Raw genomic sequence first — 26138 nt, 5'->3', positions numbered from 1 at the left:
ATAGAGACGCAGAGTTCCTGTAGCTTGGATTCGAACTTTGGACAGCAACAGGATTTGAAGTGCTTTGCTTCGGATACTCTTCCCAGGACAAAAAAAAAAAAAAAAGTTAAAGTCGATCCTCAAAGATGCCATTCAAAATATGACATTAGGGCTAGCAAGATGGCTCAGCAGGTAAGGGGGCTTGCCACAAGGCCTTATGACCCAAGTTCACTCTCTGCGGCTCACGTGGTAGAAAGAAGGAGAGAACCAACTCCTAAAAGTTGTACTTTGATTTCCATATGTATACACACACGTGCACATGCCCGAACACATGTGAACAAACACGTAAGTAGATTTTATAAATATGACATCAATTAACACATGGACTATCTTTATCTAGCATTTCATTTAAAGTAATGGAACTGTACTGGCTGGTATTGTGTGTCAACTTGACACAAGCTGGAGTTATCACAGAGAAAGGAGCCTCAGTTGAGGAAATGCCTCCATGAGACCCAGCTGTAAGGCATTTTCTCAATTAGTGAGCAAGGGGGGAGGGCTCATTGTGAGTGGTGCCATCCCTGGGCAGGTGGTCCTGGGTTCTATAGGAAAGCAAACTGAGCAAGGCAGGGGGAGCAATCCAGTAAGCAGCATCCCTCCATGGCCTCTGCATCAGTTCCTGCCTCCAGATTCCTGCCCTGACTTCCTTTATTGATGAACAGCAACATAGAAGTGTAAGAAGAATAAAACCTTTTCCTCCCCAACTTGCTTCTAGATCATGATGTTTTGTGCAGTAATAGAAACCCTGACTAAGACAGGAACCAAGGTTTTTGAATTAAGTTTTACTAAATGTTTTTATCCAAAACACATGGAAACGTGGGCAGGAAACTCACAGGTGTCACTTGTATCAGTCCTTGCTTCTGCAGTTTTCGGATTTTCTTCAAAGCTTTATTGCGCTTGCGTAGAATTCGAAGTGGGTTAAAGCCAACCTGAAAATCCAATAGCTTTGTTAGAGGGGAGCTGAGCATCCAGATACTTACAGAATGTGATGATAATGACTAGCTGGGGGACTGAGGGCTCAGGACACAGGAATAATAGAGATAAAACATTTAAAAACAATACCAGCAACAATACTGAGTCAGGGCTTAGCCTGCATGCAATTACCAAAGTTTAAGGATATTCATAGAGTCTAATTTAACCACAAATGACCATCTATAAATAGATTTAAATTTTATTTGTATCTGTGTTTCGACCCACAAAAGCTCCTAAGGGGATTTGATTTTATTAATTTTCTTTTGTTCCATTTTTTAATTGGATAGTTTATGTATTTATATTTCAAATGTCATTCCCTTTCCTGGTTTCCCCCTCTCCCATTTTCCCTCCCCCTGCTTCTATGAGGATGTTCCCCCTCCCACCCACCCACTCCCACCTCAACATCCTACATTGGAGAAGTAAGCCTTCACAGGACCGTTCCTTCTATTGATGCCAGACAATTCCAGCTTCTGCTACATATACAACTGGAGGTATGGGTCACTCCATGTGTACTCTTTTTTTTAAAGATTTATTTATTTATTATATATAAGTACACTGTAGCTGTCTTCAGACACACCAGAAGAGGGCATCAGATCCCATTACAGATGATTGTGAGCAACCATGTGGTTGCTGGGATTTGAGCTCAGCACTCTGGAAGAGCAGCCAGAGCTCTTAACCACTGAGCTATCACTCCAGATCCTAGTTTTTGCTTCTTAACCTTCAATGATTGATCCTTGCCTTCTTTACCCCAATTCGGAAGCACTCGTTGTCACTGATCCATTTATAGCTGCTATCCTGACTGACTCTGGTGATGTGGTCAAACATTAAATGGTTTACTCTTGTTTCTGATGCTGCTACTTCCAAGAACATGTACTAAACCCAGTTAACTAATGCCCGAGTAAATGTTTTTACTTTACAGCAGAATCTAACATATTAATGGATCCTTTTAAGATAGTTTTACCTACTCTAGGGCATGCAGGCTAAACATTGACACAGCTCAGATTCAACATCCAAGAAGTCAGTGAACTTCATGCTAAAGAGGAAACATTTCATTCCCAGACACTCAATTTTTTTTTCTGAAACTTACAGCGTCAATAAGTTTCTGCTTAAAGAAACCAATGTTTGCGAAGTAGATTGGAGACGGACATCTGAAAATTTTCACTCCTTCTGGCTCATAAACCTATAAGACAGAGAAGACGGAAAGATGAGTCTCGCTGCCTTCCTCTGACACCTCTTTAGCAAGTCAAAGACAACAATAGGTCTTTCTTACGTCAGCATAATTTTTTTTATTCTTGTAGATGTTGCTCCTTCCAACATTAGCCAGTGTGCTGCATTTTGGACTGTGGGGGAGAAAACACTGCCCAGTCAGGAAATCATTCTTGCATTTGTTAAGCCCAGCACTGATTTCCCCGTACCCCCAACCCCACCCCTCGCTTACAAAACCTGGCTTGCTTTTCAAAGTTGAAAGGTGGGGGAGTCTTCATCTCATTAGAGGATATGAAGGGCAAACACCTTATCTCTGTGTCCCAGGGCTTTGTACACAGTGACTCCTCCTTACTACACCACAGCCTTGTACAGGTAACCGATAAGGCCATAGCAGTTGAATGCTAAATATAACTGTCATTTGTTAAGGTACGGTCCAAATGTACTCGGACAAGGACGTGGGTTAAAAATAACTTGCCCATGTGACCTTCAGTTTATCTCCGTATCTGATGGATCTTGGCTAAGGACTCCAACTTAGTAAGAACCCAAGGTATGAAAGAGGGACAGAACAAGACCCGTTTCTACACCAGTACGTTCCATTAGTCAAAGAATAACCTTAACTGTGGTAGCAACCTCCGTTGTAGAACCCCTGAATTCCCATTTCTCTTGCAACCACACCATGTATGCCAGCTGGGCTGAGTGACCACATGGTGGTGATATTACCTGACAAATACTTGAAAATCACAAAGGTACTTGAACTGGATGGCTTTAAGAATCAAGAACTACAAGGCTTTATAGAAATTTTTAACCTGGGGTCTTTGAGAAGTTCATAGGTTCAGCACTTTGCTGAAGAGGAAGAGGGAGCCCCCCTCCCCACCAACTACTTAAAAGTCCATCTTCTAGGTGACTCATTCTCCTGTGTAAGGAGTCTAAGGCAATGACATTAAGCCTGCTTAGGATAGAATCACATCCTGCTCATTGGTGAGCAAAGTAGACTTAGAGATGTTTGCTTTGCCTTTGAACCTATATCAGAGCAGGAGGCAGACCAGCAGCAGGTGTCTTCCTTGGACTGGAATGTAATGGTGGAGCATTCTGTTGTCCTTCAAGCCTTTAGATGGGGTGACTTTGAGGGATGGTACATTCATTGGCCAGTCTTTAAAAAAAATTTTTTTTGGATTTACTTATGTTTATATATGTGTATGAGTGTTTCACCTGCATGAATATATGTGTGCTACACACATACCTGTTGCCCAAGGAGGTTAGAAGTTGGCATTGGTTCACCTGGAACTAGAGTTGCACAAGGGCGCTGGGAATCGAGCTAGGTCCACTGCTAGAGTAACAAGTACTCTTCACCACTGAGCCATCCCTCTACCTCATGGTCTTGATAGGTACATATACTATCAAACACACTTCATTTTTCATAGCCACTGGCATTTGTTTCGCTTTTCTAATTGGGTGGGTCAAAGTCTGCGACGTTGTGGTTGTGTGCAGAGCGCACAGTGAACACTTACAATTGGGTCCTGAACACAATAGTTAGGAGCTGGAATGCCACACTTGCTGCCAGGCCTAATCCGAGCCCAAGGACGATGGCAAAGATGAAGGTCATGATCCAAATTAACTGTAAGAAGAGAAAACAGCAATGTACCAGAGTTTAAGGAAGTACAATGTAGGTCCAGAGCTAGAGAAAGCATGAATGTCTAGGGCCAAAGGCAGAGGTTGGAAGTTGTTATCTTGGGCGAGGGAACAAAGTACCTACAAAGACATGTCTCAAAAGGTCAGTTCATTTCTGCTGGCTCCGTGCTGGGCCACAGAAACTCAAGCAAATAGGGCTTGGATACAGCAATGGTAGAATACTGGCCTACATGGTAGACTCTTGGTTCAATCCTCAACGCAGCACTTCAAGGAAAACAAACAAGCAAGCAAAACCCAGCAGATTGACCGGGATAGCCTGTACTAATATTAGCTCTGTAGTATTGATTTAGTTAGTGGCCACCATCTTTATAAAACCTCGAGCATGCTAAAAGTGGGTTTAAAGAGTCACACACAGTGATGTATCAGGAACACGAGCCGGCTGAAGGCAGCTGACTGCTTTATGCTCTTGTGTACCACAGGGTATGCCAACAGGAGATTTTATACTCAGACTTTGACCCTAATTATAAAGTCTGCTTTGCAGGCAGGTTAAGAGCAAGTAGGTGCTTTCACAAAGGAACAGGTGTTTCCAGAAGGAATGTTCAGAATTTACACCCTCTGCTGGTTCTCTGGAAACAAACACATCATTTAACAAAGAGCGGAAACCACATATACCCCAAAATTCAGAGCACTTCTGTGGTATTCAGCATAACCTACAAGGTCTATAACGACTGATGGAAAGAAGGCCTTCACCAGTGTTTTTTGCAGCACTTTCTGCTTTCAAGAACCCATTCATTTAAGTATGTATTTTTATTTTTCATGCTCGTATGCGCTTATGTATGGGTAGGTGTGTGTGTGTGTGTGTGTGTGTGTGTGTGTGTGTGTGTGTGTGTGTGTGCACATGCATGTGCACACCTGTCTATCAGGCTGCCGATGGACACCAGAAGAGCCTAATTCCCTAAGTCTGAGGTACCGAAGGTTGTGAACCACCCAACATGGGTGCTGGGAAGTGAACTCAGTGCTCTTAACCACTGAGCCATCTCTCTCCAGCCTTTTTTACTATTTTGGAAATAGGAGCTCATTACAAACTCAGCTCATTATAAAGTTCAGCTCAGGCTGACCTCAAACTCCTCTTGCCTCAGTCTCCAGAGTGCTGAGACCATAGGCATGCGCCCCTATCGCTCTTAACTGAAACTTCCAGGTAATGATCGGCAGCTTATGTAATGTCAAGACAGGAAATAGACGTAAGGTTGTTGCAAGCAGAGAAGTAGAAGCGAGGTTTCACAGCCATCACAATATACATCTCGCATCAGCGTTAAACAACCGTTCTGATTTTTCATTTCCTCGAAGACGATGGTGTCTACTTACACAGTCGTATTTATCCTTTTTCCACAACCTGCCTATCTCGGCAAACTGCATCAGCATTCCCTTCAAGTTTCCAAGCGCCAGAGCTGCCAGGACAGACTGTGGAAGACAAACAACAGATGTACTTAAGTTAATCAAAGAAGACAAATGGAAGCAAAGGTGAAGGCCACAGATAAGTCCCTTAGCGGGCCTCAACGCGTATCAAAGGACACACCCTTTTCCTGTGTGCAATGCCCGATAGGCCAGGGTTGGGATGGATGTGTTTTCCTGCAGGAGGCTGTTCTATCCCAGCAGCTCTCTGTGCCTGTGCCGTGGATGAGCTGATAACACTTATGGTAGTCTATATCCTGGGATAAAGAGAGGCCTATCTTAAGACCTACGTGTAAGCCCTCGAACAAGTTGTCCCCAAGTAAAGCTAGTTCAACCTGTCCATTTAAACAAAGGCATGGGGGTTGCCCTTTGCAAAAAAAAAATCTTGGAGCCCTTGAGGTCTTAAATCAGCCCCAGAGCTTTGCTGATGATGACTGCCGAGCTGTTTTCTTAGGGATCAGATCAAGGAATTGATTAGCGAAGGCCCAAGGCAGGCTCTGAGAGCATTCAGTCTATATCCGCTCTGTTCCTGGGGCACACTATGGTAAATCTGTATGGGAAGGGCTTAACAGTTGGCCACTGAATGAGTAGATGAGCCAGGGAATTGTATTTCCCAATCTAGGAGTGATCACCCACAGCACGGCCTCTTAAAAACGTCCCCACACTGGCACAGGGGGGGGGTGGATCCCAACCTTCTGGCATGTTTGCTCGCCATTTCTGGTGTTTCCCATGCTGCAGTTAGTCTTATGAAAGCTGTTCCAGTGAACAGAAAACAGGCGAAATAGTGACGATCATATAGGTCAAGAACAATGGCAAGAACCTTTCCTATGTACACGTCAACTGGTTCCGTCCACTCTGAGCGCAGTGTGCGATTTGTGTGCTGAAGACTTCCACACCAAGAAAGCATGGCGACCGAAGGCAACCAAAGAGGGATCTCATTTTCATGTCTTGAACACTGCTTAACTGGCCCAGATATTTTTTAATCTTTATAGTTAACTTTTTTATATTAATATCTACTTGACTGGTGTGATTCACTGTGAGAGTAGAGGTTGCATTTAAGAGAAACACAGTCTTAAGTCACGTTAAAATGGGGGCTGGAGATATGCCTCAGTGGTTAAGAGGCTCTTCCAGAGGACCTGGGTTCGATTTCCAGCACCTACAGAGTGGCTCACTACCATCTCCAGGGGGATCTGGTGCCTTCTTCTGGCCTCCACAGGCATTGCATGTGGTACACAGACATACGCAGGCAAAACTACCCATCCACGTAAAATAAAAAGTAAAAAAAATAAAGAGACAAAGAATGTACAAATGAATGCCATGTAAAAAAGGGATAGAATAGAATAGAATAGAATAGAATAGAATAGAATAGAATAGAATAGAATAACAGAATAAAATTGGTAATGTACCTAAAAGTACTTTTCTATTGTCAATGTCCTGGTTTTGTTACTGTACTGAGTGAGATACAGGTTGTCACCTCTGAGGTAGCTGGGGAAGGTATTCAGAGCTATACAATAGGCTACTACACCACATATGAGTTTAGAAAATACTAAGCTGTCTGGCTAGAGACACTGTACTTTTATTAGGCATTTCCCCCCAGCATTATTCTGCGGGGAAAACAATCTGTAGCAATTTACAATGAAAGACATATGTAGCAGGATACACACAGAACACAGAGAAACCATAGGCAAGGTGTGTGTGTGTGTGTGTGTGTGTGTGTGTGTGTGTGTGTGTGTTGGGGCGTGATTTTAGAATCTGTGGACACTTGGGAAACTTCAAATACTCAGTACTCGCTGACTGTTACTGACTGTTTTGATGTCTTAGGATGAAAAGAAGCAGAGTTATGACTCAGGCAACATGAAGACATCCCACTTTTGTAGAGGGCTTACCCCTGGATTCTCTATAGAGGTCGCTTTGATTAGCATGGAGAGAGAGAGAGAGAGAGAGAGAGAGAGAGAGAGAGAGAGAGAGAGAGAGAGAGAGAGAGAGATATGAGTGACAATGGTTAAACTATACACTTAATTTTTTTCTTTAGTGGTGATATGCTGACCTCTGTCATGGCATTTGTTTTGAAGCTAAGGATTCTGGGGTGTGGAACCCATGGCTTTGGCAGCTAGTGCTCTGTGATACTTGGAGACACAGTCAGCCAATTATGGTTCTTAGAAGTGACCACACCAGGAGTCCTCCTCCCACCTCAGAGTGAGTACACATGTCAGCTATCAATCAACATGGAAGAAGGACCCAGATCGCAAATGATAGATAGATAGTGGTGGGCTGGATCATATCTCTATGTCCCTTGCAGTCAGAAGTATAATGGGATGTTCGGATAATATTAATTATCAATGCAATTAAGTACTCCATGTGCCTTACATCATTTATCGTCACAGCTACTCTGTATGGCTAGTACTTCTTCCTTCCTGTTTTATGTGTGGAGGACTTAAGGTTCGGAGAGGTTGAAGCATTGATGTCAAGTCACACAGATAAAATCGGTAGAGACAGTTGTAGGGCTCTTGACCCATTTGTGTACTGCTTTGAAGTCCTATGAGTACCCTAGAGAGCGAAGTTCTTGTCTTTACTATCGTGTGCCTTTATAGAGGCTCAGTGATTTCCAGGACACTGGGGCTGTTTACAATTATTAAAGGAAACCCAAACAGTTACAGACAGGGAGCTCGAGGGCAAGAGTTCTGTATCTGGCTGTTTACTCCCCTCCTACAAGCCGACAGTGTTGGTTTTGGAATCAAACCAAACTCCTTGGAGCTCAGGGCGTGCTCCCAAGAACAGGTGTGGCGCTGGTAGCACCACTCTCTGCGTTAGATAGAGGCTTGACCTAACCCTTTAAGAAAATCCTCACTTCGGTCAATCTAGGTTGAAGCTACAATGCCAGGGCCCCTCCCTGCTTGAGCATTAATTATGTAGAGTAGATAAAGCAGTTCGGGCATCTACATTCCTGACATTCATAAAAGGCTGCCAGGAGAGGGGAAATCTTCTTGGTCCATACAATATTGACTAAGGAGGGCATCTGAGAGCTTGTTGAGAACTCATTTCCCCCAGCCTTCGGAACTTGAGAGATTTAACGCCGCGAGAAGAGAGATGCTATCCCCTTGGGGAAGATGATTACCTTTTGTAGAGGCTGCAGGAGAAATCCGATGGCAACTATGACTATCAGCACAATGACAGCCGAGAGCAGCCCCGCGACCTGCAAGAAGGAAACAATTCCTATGATGGCTGGTGCTTTCAGCCTGGCTCGGGCTCCTCAGTCGTCAGCACTGTGCTGGCCTTGCGGCAGAGACGCTCGAATACCTACCTGTGTTTTGCCTCCCGTGCTCTCCTGAACCCCTGATCTGGAAAGGGCTGTGCTCCCTGCAAATCCTTTGAAAGCTCCAGTGAATATGTTGCTCACTCCCAAGGCAATTAACTCCTGCGGGAGACAAGGGAGGAAGCTGTGCCTGGAACGGTCTCTTTCAGAAGAAGATTATGTGCGCGGAATACCTAATTCGGCCCAGTTAGGCTTACCTGGTTGCCATCAATGGGATAATCGTATTTGAGGGAATACACGCTAGCAACTGAAAAGGCCACAGCAAAGCCGACAATCGCGATGCCAAAGCAGTCTCCTATGGTGTCTTGGAAAACTTCCACACTGGGGGTAATAGGGGGTTGAAACCTGAAATTGAAAGCAAGCAAAGCTATATGCCACCAACTTGTTCACAAACTTAGGATTATTATTTTATTATTGGGCAACTGGATTGTGTCCTTTTTTTTTTTTAAGTATGGCCTAAGGACTTGATTCTATTGGCGATTCCCCTCTTACTGTCATGAAGTAATGCCCCCTGTATCAATAACCGTTATAATACACCCTAGCTGGAATGGTAAGATAGAGTCGATCTTGCCAGCCCACTGGAAGTGTCATGTGTACTCATATCACCCTTCAGGCAAGCATCTTAGGTTCCAGCCATTGTTATGATGGGTTTCACAGCTTTTACTCTCAGTGCCCTCAATAATTATCCATGACGGAAGGCTCTCGGAGCAAATACAACTCTGGAATAAGAAAGTAAAATCTTCTCATTGACAACTAACTTTTCACTGAAAACACTGATAAGCAGGCTTTGGGCTTTGCCCTGTGCTCTGAAGAACTGCTAGGGTCAACCAGGACCAGAGGAGAGCAGGTTTTAGCATAAGGTGATAAGGGTTTTAGAGATAATGCGCCTCACAGGGGATACTTCGACGTTTATGCTTATAAGCTCAAGAAGTGAGCATATTTGCTAGTTGTATTATAAAAGCTGTCTGTCTCAAACAGCGTCAAGCGACTAAATGTTCAGATCCCGTCAGCATCCGCTTCAGACCTGGTGTTTACTGGAAGTGTGCAATTGGATCCAGTCAACTGTGTCTGAATTGTTGTTTTATCTTTTATGTCTTTGATAATAAATGCCCAGCTGTGCTTTTGGAAAGTGTACTTATTAGTCCATGCAAACTAGAAAGGCGGATTGCAAGTTTGTTTTCAAAAAATGAACCTAACAGCAGAGATACAATTAAAGATTGTATTTTATATCAAAACAACTAGGCACCTATTGTTAGGATAATTTTGCTTTTGCTTTGTCTTCTGAGCATTATAATGTGGTACGACAGAGTTAACTGGCCAAAGACTTCGTTCTTTCCCTGAGCCTGACTTCTCACTTGTCAAATGAGACAATAATACTGTTCTCTTGTCTTCGTAATTATATGGGAAGGCCAGCTAGAATAGTGAGTGTGAACACTGTACATCATGAAATACAGCATGCCTGCTGATTAAGCCTGCAAGACGCCCCTGGAATCTAACACAGCCTCCTCCGTATTGTTCCTTCCCTTGGGCCATGTTATTTACACAGATTTAATGTGCACATGTCATTCCATAACAGTACCTTCCAGTGTGTTATATGCACTGGTAGCAAACTAGCAAGAATTAATAATCATTACCCCGAGTAATAAGTCTATTTGCAGACAACAAACATTTAAAATGCTCACTTGATCACTTAGGGAAAAAATGGAATGATTTAAGACACAGCACATGCCTTGTATCTCCTTTAGGTGCTAAGCCAGCAAGTGGTGATGTTTGGGTTTGAAATAGAAGTTGGGCACGTAACATGCCACATACGGAGACTCATGTACCCTTTCCGGGATCTTTACCAGTTTTCGCTCCTCCCCTATATAACCAAGTGCGTGGAGGTGCAGTTTAGTGAACTTGCCCAAGGACAGGAGGGGATTCTGAAGTCAAGCAACTTCAGGTGCTCAGGAGCTGGGGCACCGAGTACTGTACTTGGCCATGCTGCCTCTCTGGGGAACTCATGGTTAATAAACGAGCTATACCCTTCCCCGCCCCACACACCTGGTGGGGTTAGAGCATGGATGTTTGATATGTTTACTAAACAAGGATTATCCCTCAGCGATCTGAGGTTTATCATTTATTTTCAAAACCTTTCTCCTCTGACAAGATTCTCTTTGATGTCTGCATTTGTTTACATTTCTTGGGGTTTCTGTCTCTAAGACACTGAAGTGACGTACAGTCAATCACTTGAAAATTGCAGGCGAGAAAGAAGAAAGCCAGAGATAGCCTTTCCCAGCCTCGTTCCTCACAGCTTCTTAAAACTGAAAAATGACTGTTTTGATTAAGTGGAACACATGAAGAAATACACATATATGTGTATATTTATATAAATATGTGTGGCTTTAAAAGCCACACATATATTAGCTCTTAAAGGAATTCAGCTACATTAAGAGAGATGCAGATATAGTGACTATGTTTATATAATTTCTCTAAGTATTGAATACGTGTTAAGCCTAGAGAAGGGAAAATCGTCTTTTATTTATTTTAAGAGGAAAGCAGCTTTTTGTGGGAAGGACGTTGAAGCCACCAGTGCTCCCTGTGGTTTGAGGTGGGACAGAGAACACAGCATGAAGCAAGGCTCTCATGTTAGCCGGCCGAACGCACGGAAGAAGCGTTCCGATTCGGCACCCAGCCCTCTAGCTTTGCTCTGAGTGTGATCTGGAGAGAGGGAGAGTGTGCTGTCTGGACTCCTCAGCTGCTGTGCCTTCTGTGTGTCTCTTGGATGTTTGGAACATGGCTCTGGTGACCTCAAACGAAGCACTGCATGTTGTTTATGGTCATTTACTGATCAGGAAATCTGGTTTCAGAAGATGTCTCTTTATAAGGAAGAAATAATTTCTTTTGAATTTTTACTATTTTCCTAATTTTCATTTATTTTTTAAAGGTGTGTGCGTGTGTGTGTGTATGTGTGGTATGTGGTGTGGTGTATGTGTGAGTGCATGTATGTGTGTGTATGTATGAGTGCATGTGTGTGGGGGGTGAGTGTGTGTGTATGTGTGTGGTGTGTGTGTGAGTGAGGGGGTGTGCACATATGAGTGCATGTGTGTGTGCATGTGTGAGCACATGTGTGTATGTGTGTATGAGTGGTGCATGTGTGTGTATGTGAAAGCATGTGTGTGTGAGTGCATGTGTGTGTGTGGTGTGTGTGTGTGAGTGCATGTGTGTGTGTGGTGTGTGTTTGTGTGTGTGGTGTGTGTGGTTGGTGTGTGTGTGGGTGTGTGTGTGTGTGTTTGTGTGTGTGAGTGTGTGTGGGGGGTGGTGTGTGTGTGTGGGGTGGTGTGGGTGTGTGTGGTGTTGGTGTGTGTGTGTGTGGGGTGTGGTGTGTGGGGTGTGGTGTGTGGTGTGTGGTGTGTGGTGTGTGGTGTGGTGTGTGTGGTGTTGTGTGAGTGTGTGGTGTGTGTGTGAGTGTGGGTGTGTGTGTGGGTGTGTGTGTGTGTGTGTGTGTGTGTGTGTGTGTGGTGTGTGTGTGTGTGTGTGTGTGTGTGTGTGTGTGTATGTGTGTGTGTGTGTGTGTGTGTGTGTGTATGTGTGTGTGTGAGTGTGTGAGTGTGTGTACCATCTGAATGCAGATGTCGCTGAGGTCATAGGAGGAAGTCACCCTGGGAGTGGAATTATAGGTGGTTCTGAGCTGTCATGTGGGTGTTGAGAACTGAATTCAGTTCTCTGCAAAGGCAGCAGAGATTTTCACTGCTGAGCCTTCTCTCCAGTCCCAGTTTTCACTGTTCGGAGTCCTCGGTTGCCTGCTTTGTGAGTTTTTCTATAATGAGACTCTAAGTGCCAGGGGTTCAGGCACTCCTTATGATTGTTTGCTGAGAGAGAGGATACAAGGATTTTTCAAGGGGCTTGTGTGGTTCTGGTAACCACAGGCACTTCTTCCCTGAGTGCTCAAAGATGCCAGCATTGACGATATACTTACCCAAGACTCATGTTCCCAACCACGGCCACGCCAAACCTCTGTTCAAAGTTACAGCCATAGGATATGCCTGTTGCAATTACAGTCTGCAGAATTCCAAATTGCCCAGATTAGAATGTGAGGTGCAACTAAGAATGATATAAAACCAAAAACAAAACAAACAAAACAAACAAAATAATAATAGCAACAACAACAAAAAATCCAAACCATTGCCCCAAACCCAAACCCACTAGCTGCCAAACCTAGCTATCTGAATTTGAACACTGAGATCCATTCAGTGGAAGGAGAGAATCAATTCCTGAAAGCTTCTGTCACAATCCCAAATAAATAGATAAATGTAATGAAAAGGTAAAGAATAGCCCAACGTGAGACCCATCCCATGAGCAAGCTCCAATCCCTGACACTCTTAGTGACACTCTGCTATGCTTGCAGACAGGAGCCTTGCCTCACTGCCCTCTGAGAGGCTCCACCAAGCAGCTGACTGAAAGAGATGCAGAGACCCACAGCCAAACATTAAATGGAGCTTGGGGACTCTTATGGAAGAGTTGGAGGAAGCATCGAGGGCACTGAAGGGGATAGAGACTCCACAGGAAGAACAACAGAGTCAACTAACCTGGACCCTTTGGAGCTCTCAGAGACTGAGCCACCAATCAAAAGCATACACAGGCTGAACAGAGGCACATGGGTAGCAGATGGGCGGCTCAGTCTCCATGTGGGTCCGACAATCGGAGTGAGGGCTGTCTCTAAAGCTATTGCCTGTCTGTGGAAACCGTTCCCCACTGGGTTGCCTTGTCTGGCCTCAGGGAGAGAAGATGTGCCTAATCCTACAGAGACTTGATCCACCCTGAGGGGGAGGAGGGATACCTAGGGAGCTCCCACCCTCTCAGAAGAGAAGGGGATGGGGGATGAGGACTCTGTGAGGAGGGATGGGGCAGGACAGCAATTGGGATGTAAAAATCAATCAATTAATGGGAAAAAGGTAAAAAACTAATAATAACTACTACCCTAGACCTACTTACATTTTAAGAAGCCCCAGGACAATTCTGGTTTGCACAAGCATCACAGCTCAAGCTTAAAGAGTCTTTTTCCTTTTTTTTTTTTTAATATAGCTTGGCCGTGGAGGTCTTGCTATTCCCACTTCTGAAAGAATAAACCCAGATAGCAGGGAAGGTAAATCCTGATGAAGGGAAAATCCCGTACTAAATGTTAAACTCAGAAACTGGAGCTAGTGCTCGCCTCACAGCAACCTGGCGTACGGACGACCTTCTCTCCTTGAAACCCTAGATCATGAGTGAAATTCTTCTGATGACAATCATTACCATGATGAGTTCGATGGGGATGGGCACCGGAAGCTTGCTCTTGTAGCGCTGGTTGATTTCCTTAACAACAAACACGACCACGAGAATAATCACAGATGTCACCAGGTCTGCGATGTTCGTCTTCTGAATTTGTGAGAAGACTGACTCCAGGACCTACCGTCAGAAACACAGGGGCCCCAAAGTACAATGTGCATTTGTAATTCAGACGCACTTCTCCAAACAGATTAAAATGGGCAAAAAAAGACTGGCACATCGCCACAGCCTTTGTGTGCTCAGCTGCTGTCAACCATGAGCCCCGAAACTGCGAGGGGTTGTCATGAGGTACAATGGGGGTAAATTAGCATAACCAAGATCACTGCTTAGGGGATGCGTTGGTCTTTACCTTTGGCTGGTATCAAATTTTGTTGGGTGTTTTTTATGGTTTTACAGCAGATTCCCCTCTGCTCTTCAGTCTCATTAACTTCTTGTTTTGCAGTGCTAGAGCCTAAACTAAAATCTAAGGTCTCACCCACACTAGGCAATAGCACTGTTTTTTATCTCATACGATTTGCCACTGTTCTGTCCAAGGAAACCATTTCTGTTTTCTGAGTGTGTGTGTGTGTGTGTGTGTGTGTGTGTGTGTGTGTGTGTGTGTGCATGTGTGTGTGCATGTGTGTGTGTGTGTGTGTGTGTGTGTGTGTGTGTGTGTGTGTGTGTGTGTGTGTGTGTGTGTGTGTGTGTGTTTAAAGGACTCCTTTCATAAGACAGTCTTCTTGCTTTGGGTCACATGGAAAATGCCTACACTGTGCAGAGTCTACTTCCTGAAGGAAGTTGGGTTGTACACCCATAGGTCCAAGACAGCACAAGCAGATGCAAACTGGGTTTCATGCATACCCCAGTTCTGGAATACTTGTGTGGGAGTGAGAGTGTTTGGAGCAGGTGCTGTCGAGAACCCTGAAGACTGTCCCAAACAAAATGGAGTCTCACATGCTAAATACTACACTACTGAGCTGCCAGTTTAAGGGAGCAGACTGTCTTCTTTCACCACAACACAAGGAGAGCACAGTCTAACAGCCTAAGAAGGTAGCTGTGCCTGCTTTGATCCATACTGGGATGGAGTTTGGGAAGGGAGAGTAGCTGGAAGTGACCTATCGCAAATCAACCAGGTTTCTGTTTTGTTCTATCTGATTCCCACCTTTTCAAGCTCATTAGTCTGCTATTTCTCAGTGGGGTTTGAGACCAAATAAGACCATTTTTTGAGGGTAACAGAGAGAGGTGTCAGTGTCCAAAGTTCTGGTTAATATCTCAAAACTAAAAAGTTTATCAAAAGGGACAAATTATGTTCAAAACTGTTTCCGTATACATTTTAAACCTTTCTTCCATACACGGTTCCTTAATTTACGTTCAACTGTACTGCAGTGAAGACATGGAACAAGGAACTTCATATATTTGTGTGTGTATGATGGAGACAGACAGACAGAAAGAGAGACAGAGACAGAGAGAGACAGAGACAGAGAGAGACAGAGACAGAGAGAGACAGAGACAGAGAGAGACAGAGAGAGACAGAGAGAGACAGAGACAGAGAGAGACAGAGAGAGACAGAGACAGAGAGACAGAGAGACAGAGACAGAGAGAGACAGAGAAAGAGACAGAAAGAGAGCAGGCTGGCTTTGAACTTGCAGAGATCCACCTGCTTCTGTCTCCCAAGTGCTGGAATTAAGGACCACCATGCCTGGCTTTCTGCATTTTTCAAACGTCAGGAATACTTACTTTGAATATAGAGAATGGGTCGCTGTGTGCTGGGACCGTCAGCTGTAGCATGAATTTCAGTTGAGAAACCAGAACATGAATGGCAGCAGCCGTGGTGAAGCCGCTGATTAGGGACTCGGATAGGTATATCACCACAAAGCCTACCTGCAGAACCCCCAGGAGCAACTGGGGAGAGAAGGACAAAGCCTGTTAGTAGTGACCACGAACACAAGCAAGCCAAAGGCTTACACCTGCCGTAGCACTTCAAAAATGCAATGCTCAGTCGTCTGCCATGGCTGGAGAAGTATCAGATCCATCAAGCACCTTCTTCCTTCCTCTTAGTGGTTAGGTGCTGTATCTTTACAAGACTCACCACGAGCCCTTTGGAGTAAAATCTTGCCTAGCACCAGCCTTCATAAATTTGTTGTCGTGGCATGCATGGGTGAGTGCCCATTCATATCTCAAACGAGTTGCTTAAGTTGCTTATGAAACATGTGACCTGGACTGGCTGTTGGTTCAGAGGGTTAAAGTACTTTCTGCTATGCCAAATGACCTGAATTTAATCTCTGGGGCCCACATGGTGGAAGGAGATAATCAAGTTCTCCTATGGACCCGCCTCCCCCCCCCCACCTGTAAATACATAAATGTAAAAAGTAAATACATAACTGCATTCTGCATGTTAAAAGAGTGAGGTTTTAGCCAGGGAACAAAGGTGCTCACTGTCCCCACAGCATTACTGTTTACAGAGAGTGTGTCAAGTGGACTCTGCTTCTCTCAGACACTTGATGGAGCTTCCACACTCAGAAGTGTGTGGGAGGCAAATGAACGCAAAGTTTGTGAATACACCGCACACACACGGCCGCAACACAACCGACGTTTCCTTCCTTTTAGAAATGGTTTTAAGCTGTGATATCATTGGAACCTTAAGTAACATCTTGGAAACCCATAATGTTTTCACGGTCTATGATGGCGTTGGCCCTGAAGCTTGGGAATGAAGGTGCAGACTCACCGTAATCTTTTCCAGGTTTTTTCCCAAGCCTTTTATATAGGTAGTTAAAAAGACAAAGCACCAATTTCCTCCCAACTAAATTATAGCAGTAACTGAGGCATTAGAAAGAAAAACTTCCAAAATTAATATCTATATCTATGTATCTATCTGTCTGTCTGTCTGTCTATCTGTCTGTCTGTCTATCTATCCTGTCTGTCTATCTATCTATCTATCCATCCATCCATCTATCTATCTATCTATCTATCTATCTATCTATCTATCTATCTATCTATCTATCATTATGATTAAATATAGTACTGAGTCCAAGATAATTTTATTGAATTAAGCGTTTTATTCCTTACCATGTACGCCTTTTAAAAAAGTATCCTCACCACTTTTATTTTTATGTAGATAGTGTTTATCTGTTTAGATTATGTTTAGCATGTGGTTGTGGTTAATGACTCAAATACTTGGCAAGTCTGGGAGGATGTGTGAGGAGTTAAGAGCGGGGAGGGAAAGGGAGAAAATAAGATCAAGATACATTATATAAAATTCTCAAAGAGTAAATAAGATTATTTTAAAATACTTCCTATGGTCCACACAATGGAGGCAGACAAAACAAAAATTGAGGAGGATTCACAGGAGGACGAAGAGACAGAAAGATAGGTACCAGTCAAGACAAATTACACTAAATGGGGCTCACCTGAATGATTCCAGAAAGAACAGTCACTGATGCGGCCACCATTACCTTCTCCTCTATCATCGAATCATTTTCTGCCGAGCTTGAAGACAATGCTGGAGAAGTATCGGAGCCCGAGGCCACTCTTGTAACTACAACTCCCACCATCATGCTCAGAACTGGAAACGGACCTAGTTAACCAAAGGTAAATGATGGTCAGGATGTGCCTCCCTACGCCTGAGTTGCGGCTCAATCACAAAATTGCATAAAACAGGCTACTGTGTACAACCAGCCCTACCCCTAATTCCTACAGGAAATTCAAACAGGAAATTTGGGAGTCTTCCAAATGATGCCCAATCTGGAATTTACAGTGGTTTTCTAATACAATTTAGGAAGAGTGAGCAGAACCAGCCCGTATCAATACAGTGATTGACTTACCCACAGATATGTGTCTAGATGTACCCAGGAAGAAGTAGGTGATAACTGGGAAAAAGGCTGCATACAACCCATAGGCAGGAGGGATGTTGACCAGCAGAGCAAATGCTAAACCTGGAAAGACAACAGCCCAGTCATCAGGTTTCATCGGGTCCTCCTAGTATTTTAGATTTTAGGTTGGGTGTTTTGAAGTAAGTCACCACAGTAACTCAAAATGTGTTCCAAACTAACATTGTCAGAAGAACTCACGAGTATGAATCTGCAATCTTGGGTCAGGCAACAGTCTCTCAGAAAGGATGTGTGTAGCACAAGCAAGCAAAGAGTTGAGAATAAAAATGCTCGGGTGGACGTGTGGATCAATGAACGAGCATCTGCCTAACACGTAGATGCTCTGTTTAATCCCAGCACTGGAAAAAAACAAAAAGGATGCTATCCCCAAAGGATTAAGGATTAAGATCACTTGCGTAGCATGCAGGATGCCTTAGTCTGATTCCTCGGTATTGCAAAAGAAGAGTGTTTGCGGACCTGGCTGAGGCTGAATGGTAGTATATCTGCCATGGCTTACTCTGCTCTCCCCTAATCCCATTGAAGACTCAGGAAGTGACCATAATGGGTCTCCTTTTAGACTGGGCCTGGAGGCACATGCTTGTAATCTCAGCACTTGGGGCACGGAGGGAGGAAGAGCAGAAGTTTGAAGCTAACCTAGGCTACATGAGACTTTCTCTAGTTTCAAAAACAAGTGAAGGAACAATACAGAGAATGAAAAAAAGAAAGCTGTTGGCAAATATGTATCAGATAAAGGTTCAGTGTCAGAAACACATAAATAACCCTTGCAACTCTGTAATAAAAGACAGGACCTCCTAGCCCAGGGTGGCCTCAAACATGCTACACAGCCACACTTATGACACTCCCGCCTCCACCTCCTAGATGCTGGGATTACGGGCATGAACCACCACACCTGATTACTATTGTGCTGGCAATGGAACCCCGGGCTTTGAGCATGCTGGGCAATCACTCTACCAACTAAGCACGTCTCAGCCCTTCTCCTCTATCACTGAATCATTTTCTACTGAGCTGGAGGACCCAAAATTTTAAAATTTTATCTCCAGCAAGGAGAACTAGGGGTCTAGTTCAGTCATATAGTTCTTGATTGGTTTGGGTCAGGCCCTGGACTTGATCTCCAGCACCAAACAGAAAGCAAATGAAGTAAATGATGAAGGATTTGAAGACTTATTTTTCCAAAGGCATGCACAGGAGTAACAAGCACAAGAAAAGAGAAGATACTTAGTAAACATCATTGGTTATTAAAGAGATACAAACCAAAGCCAGGATGTGATTCTGCTGCTTCTCACCCATCAGGATAGCAAAGATAAAAAGAGAGAGAGAGAGTAAGCAGGAAGCTTTGGAAGATCTGAAGCCACATGTGCTGGTGGGAGGGTTGGAAGTGACACAGTTGTGCACCTCTACAGATGACTAAACCCTTCCACCACAGGACCAGCACTTAGACTCCTGGGGATAGATTCAGACCATTGAAACATCTTTTTCACAGAAAGAGTTGCATACGATGGGCACAAATGTTCACAGATCGTTCGTTCATCATCCCTCTGAGTAGAAATGACTCAAAGGTTCAACCAAGTGTGGTATAAACCATGCCACAGAATGCTGTCCTTGCTATAATATGAGTAAGCTGTGGTACTAAGAGGTAAGAATCAGATGCAAAGTGCAACAGACAATTCCATCTGCACGAAATATCCAGAATAGGAAAAATCTATAGATTTATGATTAAGGTGATGAGTGGAGGAAGGAGTAGGAAGGGCCTACATCAAATAAAAAAGGCTTTGGTTTGTGCACTTGTGAAGAGAAGGTAGTGGTAAATAAGCTAGAATTGGTGATCTTAGATGCACAACCTCTATGAATAACCCCCAGAGTTACACATACCAAAAGGGTGGCTGGCGTATAATGTGTCGGTAGAATGCAAACCTAGTAGGTGTGAAGCCTTGCTCTAGCACACACACACACACACACACACACACACACATCATGAGAGTGAATTTTATGATATGCAAATTATATCTTCAAAATAGAAGAAAAAATAACAGAGGAGACAAAGGAAGACCAAGTTACCTTGCAGCACAGCCACCAGCCCAGTGCTGATGCCAGAGACGATGTCACTGAGAAGCCACTCCTTTATCTTGTATGCTGGCAACCAAGATGCTATGGGGAACAAAGACAGGGCAATTTTCTTGGCCTTTTGTGAGGAGCAGCTGAAAACATTGAAAGCCACAGGTCAGTGAATTAATAATGATTTTAAGTCCGGCTCCTGAGAGAAAGTTGGTAACGATGACATCATCTTAAAGACAAAAGTGGTGACTTCACTCCCACTCACAATCGCCTCTCTGCCCCTGCCAAAAGCTTTCTGGTCACTACCAAAGAAACTTTTCTCCTTTTAAAGGAAAATGCCAGCTTTTCTTCAGCTATAAAGAACTTGTGTGCCAGGCTGAGTTGAATTGTGCAGCATTTCGACTGGGAATTTGCCTGTCTCCATCTGTTAGTCTCTGACTTGGAAGCTGTGTTTCTGCCGCTTGCTGAGAGGGTGTGTTCCCTTGCCTTTCCACCTCAGACAGCGGGGTAAGAGGTTTGGAAAGCAAGGATGGCAGATTCCTGAAGCTATGGACTTGAGCCAGAAAGGAAAACTTGAAAGCTAGAAAATTTAGAAGAAACTGCCTTGTTCCTTCCTCGTTCCAGTACTTCAGGAGTCTCTTACCTACAACACCCTTTGAGATGATCCAGGAATGTCTTGTGATGTCCGTACGTCTTCTTAAACTCCTCTCCGAAAGCCTTTGTGGAATACACCGGTCTGGCCACCACATACTGATTCCCTATGGCTTCGATCATTTTGCCTTCCCTGGTGACAGTGGCAAATGGGAAGACCTTTGAAACTATGTGGTGAGCGCTTCTTTCTGGCTGTTAGCAGGTTAAAATGCCTGAAACCAAACAGAGCTTGCTTCTTAAATAACTCAGATAATGTGATGCAATTTACAGATGAGTGAGCTCCGAACTGAATGTTACCACCTTTCGAGATCAAAAGAGGGCAGGATTAAGGGACCTGGGTCACTTTTTTTTTTCCACAGCAATACCACTTTTCACTTCAACAAGCAGACACAACTCCTTTGGGTTAACTAAACAATGATTTCTTGTTTTTGTTTTTATTTTTATTTTGGAGACAGGGTCTCACTATGTAGCCCTGGCTGGCTTGGAACTTGGTATGCAGACCAGGCTCACCTGGAACTCACAGAGATCCACCCATTTCTGACTTCCAAATGCTGAGTTAAAGTGTAGAGCCGAAAAGCAATGAATCGACTTGGTTTACTTACTAAACAGTTCTTGAGAGTTTATCGCCAACTGTTTTTTTCTACAGATATTTCCAAAGATTTGCTACTGGAACAGTGGGGCGGATCGAAGCCTAATCATTTCCCTTTGACTCTAATCAAGTTTCTTCTAGTCTATTCATCAGAGCTTTGTTTTTATTAAATAAGACCTCAAAATGTTTTTAATTTGTGAAAACCAAATATATTGTCCATTTATACTCCTGTGGTTCCTGGGAGTCAAAGGAAACTATATAGAGACAAAGTATAACTTTGTTTACTTCGTGAATGACAAGTTTCTTTCCAAGGAAAGACTGTGGGTGGCTGACTTAGCCTGTTTGAGCCTCTGTTATACATTGGGAGATGATATCCATGTTTCACCGTGGCTGTGAGGACTGAGAATGTTCAAAAGTTTCAAAACTTCCACTAATGTATATGACGCGCTCCAGATGTTAACCAAACGGTGGTTATTATGTAACAGTTTACATTTTCTGAGGCTGGATTATAGCTCAGTACACTTGCATCTATGAGGCCAGAGGATCAATCCTATGAACTATAGAATAAATAACTGTGTAGAACATTCAATCAAAGGTAAAATAATATAAAATAATATTTTCTATATAAGGTAACATTTCTCAACTTGTGGTTCATGACCCCTTTGGCAAACCTCTATCTCCAAAAACCATTTACATGCAATTTATAACTAGAAATATCCAGAATAGAAAAATCTATAGACTTATCATTAAGGTGATGAGTGGTTGGGGGGTCAACACATGAGGAACTGTACTAAAGGGTTGCAGCATTAAGAAGGTTGAAAACCAGTGATATAAGGTATCTAGATTTTTCTAGTTCATGTCTCTATTTTGTTTCTTTTATAGAAGAAGATCAATTTATAAAGCATTTTATATATGCATTTATATGCATTATTAGTTTAGTACTCACAGTTAAGGCATTAACTATTAGTATCCTCATCCTACAGATGAGAAAAATAATCATGTACTAATACAATCTAAGTGTCTTTTCTTCATACAGCTAACCATGCCAAAACGGGACCTCCATTCTCAGACCTTTCTGTTTATTCAATGCATTGTCCAATATGAACAAGACTGCAGAACATTCTGCTGGTCTTTCCCCTTCTAATCTTGGTTCTGCACATCCACCCAGGAGGCCCAGTTTTGGTCTCTGACTTAAATCACAGTGATTAACAATTTTCTTATGCTAGATTGTATCGTGTCACATTGTGCTCTCTCCTACCACAGAGTCTATCCTGCATGTTTGTAACCTTCACGTTGTAACGGGAATAGAGACTGACTTCAATTCCTGGCCTCACCGGACCTCTCTTTGATCACCTACTGTCCTTTTCCCTGACAGTTTCCTAACATGTCTAACTTTCCCTGTGAATTAGCCTCTAAGAGTGCGTGCTTCTTCCTCCGCCTATTGAATCTTGAACATCACTGTGACGTTTAGACTTCTTTCTGAATCTCCCTGTCAGCCTGTTGTCCTTTGTCTTTGTCCGGTCTTTCACCTTCCCTTCTCACTTCCTACCTCACTGGCTGTATAGTACTTCACATCCAAGCTTGCTCTTCCAGCAGACTTGGCTTAGATAGCATGGTATTTGTTTGAGTTTTGTCTCTTGGCCAGTTGCCCACACTGCGGCTGGGACATTAGCCCTTAAACTCAGTCAGTGACTTCTGGTGCCGTGAATGTCTGGCAGAGCTGTCTAGAGTGAGGACTCCAAAGCAGTCAACCTTAGGATGAGGACTCGAGATGGTACTTCGGTAGTATGAGGCCATGAATGCACAGGAAGAACATTCCAGTTTGGCTGCTTTGCTCACATTTTCTACTGAGGTGTTCACAGACACTAAGTTTGCTTTTCCCCCCTATTTTCTTCTTAAAAAATTTTTTTGACAGTGCATCTTTTATTCTTCTGGCATTTATATTTTTTTTCTGCAAAACCAGGATTTTATTTACTCATTCATTCATTCAGATTTTGTCAGTGCCAACGATAGCAGGAATAACTTCTTTTTTTTTTTTTTTTTTTTTTTTTTCTCCCCCCCCCCCCCCGGAGCTGAGGACCGAACCCAGGGCCTTGTGCTTCCTAAGCAAGGAATAACTTCTTGCCTACCCCACTCCTGAGGTTACCACAACTGGCTCTTGAATGCCCCGCCTACTTGCATCTAGCCCCGCCTACTTGCATCTAGCCCCGCCTGCTTGCAGCTAGATGGAGAACCTGACATCTGGCCATCTCTTGCTGCACAGTGTAGCCAGCTTCCTCCTCACACAGCACATGGTGGCAGGGGTGTGCACAGACACAAGACTCAAGGGAGTGTAAGAAAGTGTCTGGACCCATGAGAGTTTGAGAACCAGCTTCTTTCCGCACTGCTCTCCTGAAAGAACGCTGCTGTCTCACACCCAACAGGTAACAAACGCCATGAGCCCCAAGCCAATCACCCAGCTGCAGCCTGGCTGAGCAGCTGAGCAGGCTCCAGACAGTCCTGGGTGCGTGCCGTTCATCCTGCCTACGCTTGTTGGGAGCAAATGACTTTCGTTAAGAACTCAAGTGATTTCCAGAATGGTTGTACCAGTCTGCAATCCCACCAACAATGGAGGAGTGTTCCTCTTTCTCCACATCCTCGCCAGCATCTGCTGTCACCCGAGTTTTTGATCTTAACCTTTCTCACTGGTGTGAGGTGAAATCTCAGGGTTGTTTTGATTTGCATTTCCCTTATGACTAAAGACGTTGAACATTTCTTTAGGTGCTTCTCAGCCATTTGGCATTCCTCAGCTGTGAATTCTTTGTTTAGCTCTGAACCCCATTTTTAATAGGGTTATTTGTCTCCCTGCGGTCTAACTTCTTGAGTTCTTTGTATATTTTGGATATAAGCCCTCTATCAGTTGTAGGATTGGTAAAGATCTTTTCCCAGTCTGATGGTTTGTCATTTTGTCCTAACCACAGTGTCCTTTGCCTTACAGAAGCTTTCAGTCTAGAGGTTCCTCAGAAAATTGGACATTGAACTACCTGAGGACCCAGCTATACCTCTCTTGGACATATACCCAAAAGATGCCCCAACATATAACAAAGACACGTGCTCCACTATGTTCATAGCAGCCTTATTTATAATAGCCAGAAGCTAGAAAGAACCCAGATGCCCTTCAACAGATGAATGGATACAGAAAATGTGGTACATCTACACAATGGAATATTACTCAGCTATCAAAAACAATGACTTTATGAAATTCATAGGCAAATGGATGGAACTGGAAAATATCATCCTGAGTGAGGTAACCCAATCACAGAAAAACACACATGGTATGCACTCATTGATAAGTGGATATTAGCCCAAATGTTCGAATTACCCTAGATGCACACACAGAACACATGAAACTCAAGAAGGATGACCAAAATGGGAATGCTTCACTCCTTCTTTAAAAGTGGAACAAGAATACCCTTGGGAGGAAATAGGGAGGCAAAGTTTAGAACAGAGGCAGAAGGAACACCCATTCATAGCCTGCCCCACATGTGCCCCATACATATACAGCCACCAAACTAGATAAGATGGATGAAGCAAAGAAGTGCAGGCTGACAGGAACCAGATGTAGATCTCTCCTGAGAGACACAGCCAGAATACAGCAAATACATAGGTGAATGCCATCATTAAACCACTGAACTGAGAACAGGACCCCCGTTGAAGGAATCTTAGAAAGGACTGAAAAAGCTTGAAGGGGCTTGAGACCCCATATGAACAACAATGCCAACCAACCAGAGCTTCCAGGGACTAAGCCACTACCCAAAGACTATACATGGACTGACCCTGGGCTCCAACCTCATAGATAGCAATGAATATCCTAGTAAGATCACCAGTGGAAGGGGAAGCCCTTGGTCCTGCCAAGACTGAACCCCCAGTGACCGTGATTGTTTGGGGGAGGGTGGTAATGGGGGTAGGATGGGGAGGGGAACACCCATAGAGAAAGGGAGGGCGAGGGGTTGGGGAAGGGGAATAACAATTGAAATGTAAATAAGAGTCTATGGTATGGCCATACCACCCTGAACGTGCCGGATCTCGGCTGATCTCGGAAATGTAAATAAGAAATACTCAAGTTAATAAAGATGAAAAAAAAAACTCAAGTGATTTTATTAATTTGTTTTTCACTCACATGGCTCATTTTTCTTTACACAAATCCTTGGGGGAAAATTATGTTTGGTTCCTGGAATCTGCAATCCCATTTCAAACATCACATCAACATTAGCGGATCTCCATCCTTTCTTTTACCGTTGTGATTTGATTCCCTTTGGCTCCTTAAAATGTCAATGTCTTTAGGTAAAAGGGATTCATTCTTGGAGCAGTTAGCTCCCAGTAATCTTGGAACTTTGAGCTTTATTTGTAAATGTTTCCATTTTTATTTACTTTCCCAATCTGTATACTTTAAAATTTAATTGACCTTTCTGGTATCTATTGATGCGCATAGACACACATGTACATATATGTAGATTTACATGCCATGGTGCCAAATCACACACATTTATCATTCTCTGCTTTAAAAAAATATATATATTTTTAGCAGAAATTTAATCCTACAGTTAACTTCTGACATCCAGTTTCTCACCTGAGCTATTCTTACGTATTAGTAATGTTTTGACAACTCCAGGAATTGGCGTTATGCAGTCCTTACATCCCCTCTGAGTTCCACCTGATTATGACTACTTCCATCTCTAGTCACCTGGGAGCCTCCACTGTGTCTGCCCCACTCTGCAGAGGGGCTCCTTTATGACTCTAACCTTCTCAACTCAGCCGTTATCTAGTTCTGGCTTCAGAGCTCTAGCCTTCCTTCTGGGAAGCAACTCATTTGAACCAGAGTTCTACCAGCAATGCTAGCAACCGAGTCTAATTGAACCAGGAGGAAGGAGTTTTTCTTCTTACACTAGGGAACTCCCAGGGATAACATCTCTCAAAGCTCCTCAAGCTAGGGAGGGGAGGAGGAGTCGTCTCTAAAAGGGTCCACTTTGCCAGGCATAAAACACTGTTCCTCTCACGGATCTCAAAACACCCCTGTGCCAGTCAG

The 26138-nt window shown here is 43.6% G+C and overlaps 1 protein-coding gene across 9 annotated transcripts in view; it reads right to left on the bottom strand.

Moving 5' to 3' along the window:
• The window catches only part of Slc26a3 (solute carrier family 26 member 3), a 40024-nt gene that overhangs the window by 7885 nt on the left and 6001 nt on the right, over window positions 1-26138 (bottom strand). For 2 of the 9 annotated variants that reach the window (XM_032907594.1, XM_032907597.1), the window contains 15 exons: window positions 20477-20617; window positions 19837-19976; window positions 17716-17826; window positions 17302-17468; window positions 15632-15796; window positions 13883-14035; window positions 12567-12649; window positions 8806-8953; window positions 8597-8710; window positions 8411-8488; window positions 5209-5304; window positions 3723-3829; window positions 2279-2348; window positions 2096-2188; window positions 870-965 (listed from right to left, as the gene is read on the bottom strand). In XM_032907594.1, coding sequence (XP_032763485.1) covers window positions 870-965; window positions 2096-2188; window positions 2279-2348; window positions 3723-3829; window positions 5209-5304; window positions 8411-8488; window positions 8597-8710; window positions 8806-8953; window positions 12567-12649; window positions 13883-14035; window positions 15632-15796; window positions 17302-17468; window positions 17716-17826; window positions 19837-19976; window positions 20477-20617 — 1762 coding nt within the window. Of the gene's footprint in view, window positions 1-869; window positions 966-2095; window positions 2189-2278; window positions 2349-3722; window positions 3830-5208; window positions 5305-8410; window positions 8489-8596; window positions 8711-8805; window positions 8954-12566; window positions 12650-13882; window positions 14036-15631; window positions 15797-17301; window positions 17469-17715; window positions 17827-19836; window positions 19977-20476; window positions 20697-20994; window positions 21014-26138 lie in introns of those variants that run through there. The other 7 variants (XM_032907595.1, XM_032907596.1, XM_032907600.1 and 4 more) reach the window with 5 other exon arrangements.

The sequence above is a fragment of the Rattus rattus genome, chromosome 7 (genome assembly GCF_011064425.1).
Source record: "Rattus rattus isolate New Zealand chromosome 7, Rrattus_CSIRO_v1, whole genome shotgun sequence".
In the NCBI taxonomy this organism is placed as follows: domain Eukaryota; kingdom Metazoa; phylum Chordata; class Mammalia; order Rodentia; family Muridae; genus Rattus; species Rattus rattus.
The sequence above is the reverse complement of the archived record's forward strand: the minus strand, read 5'-3'. Positions and strand labels throughout refer to the sequence as shown.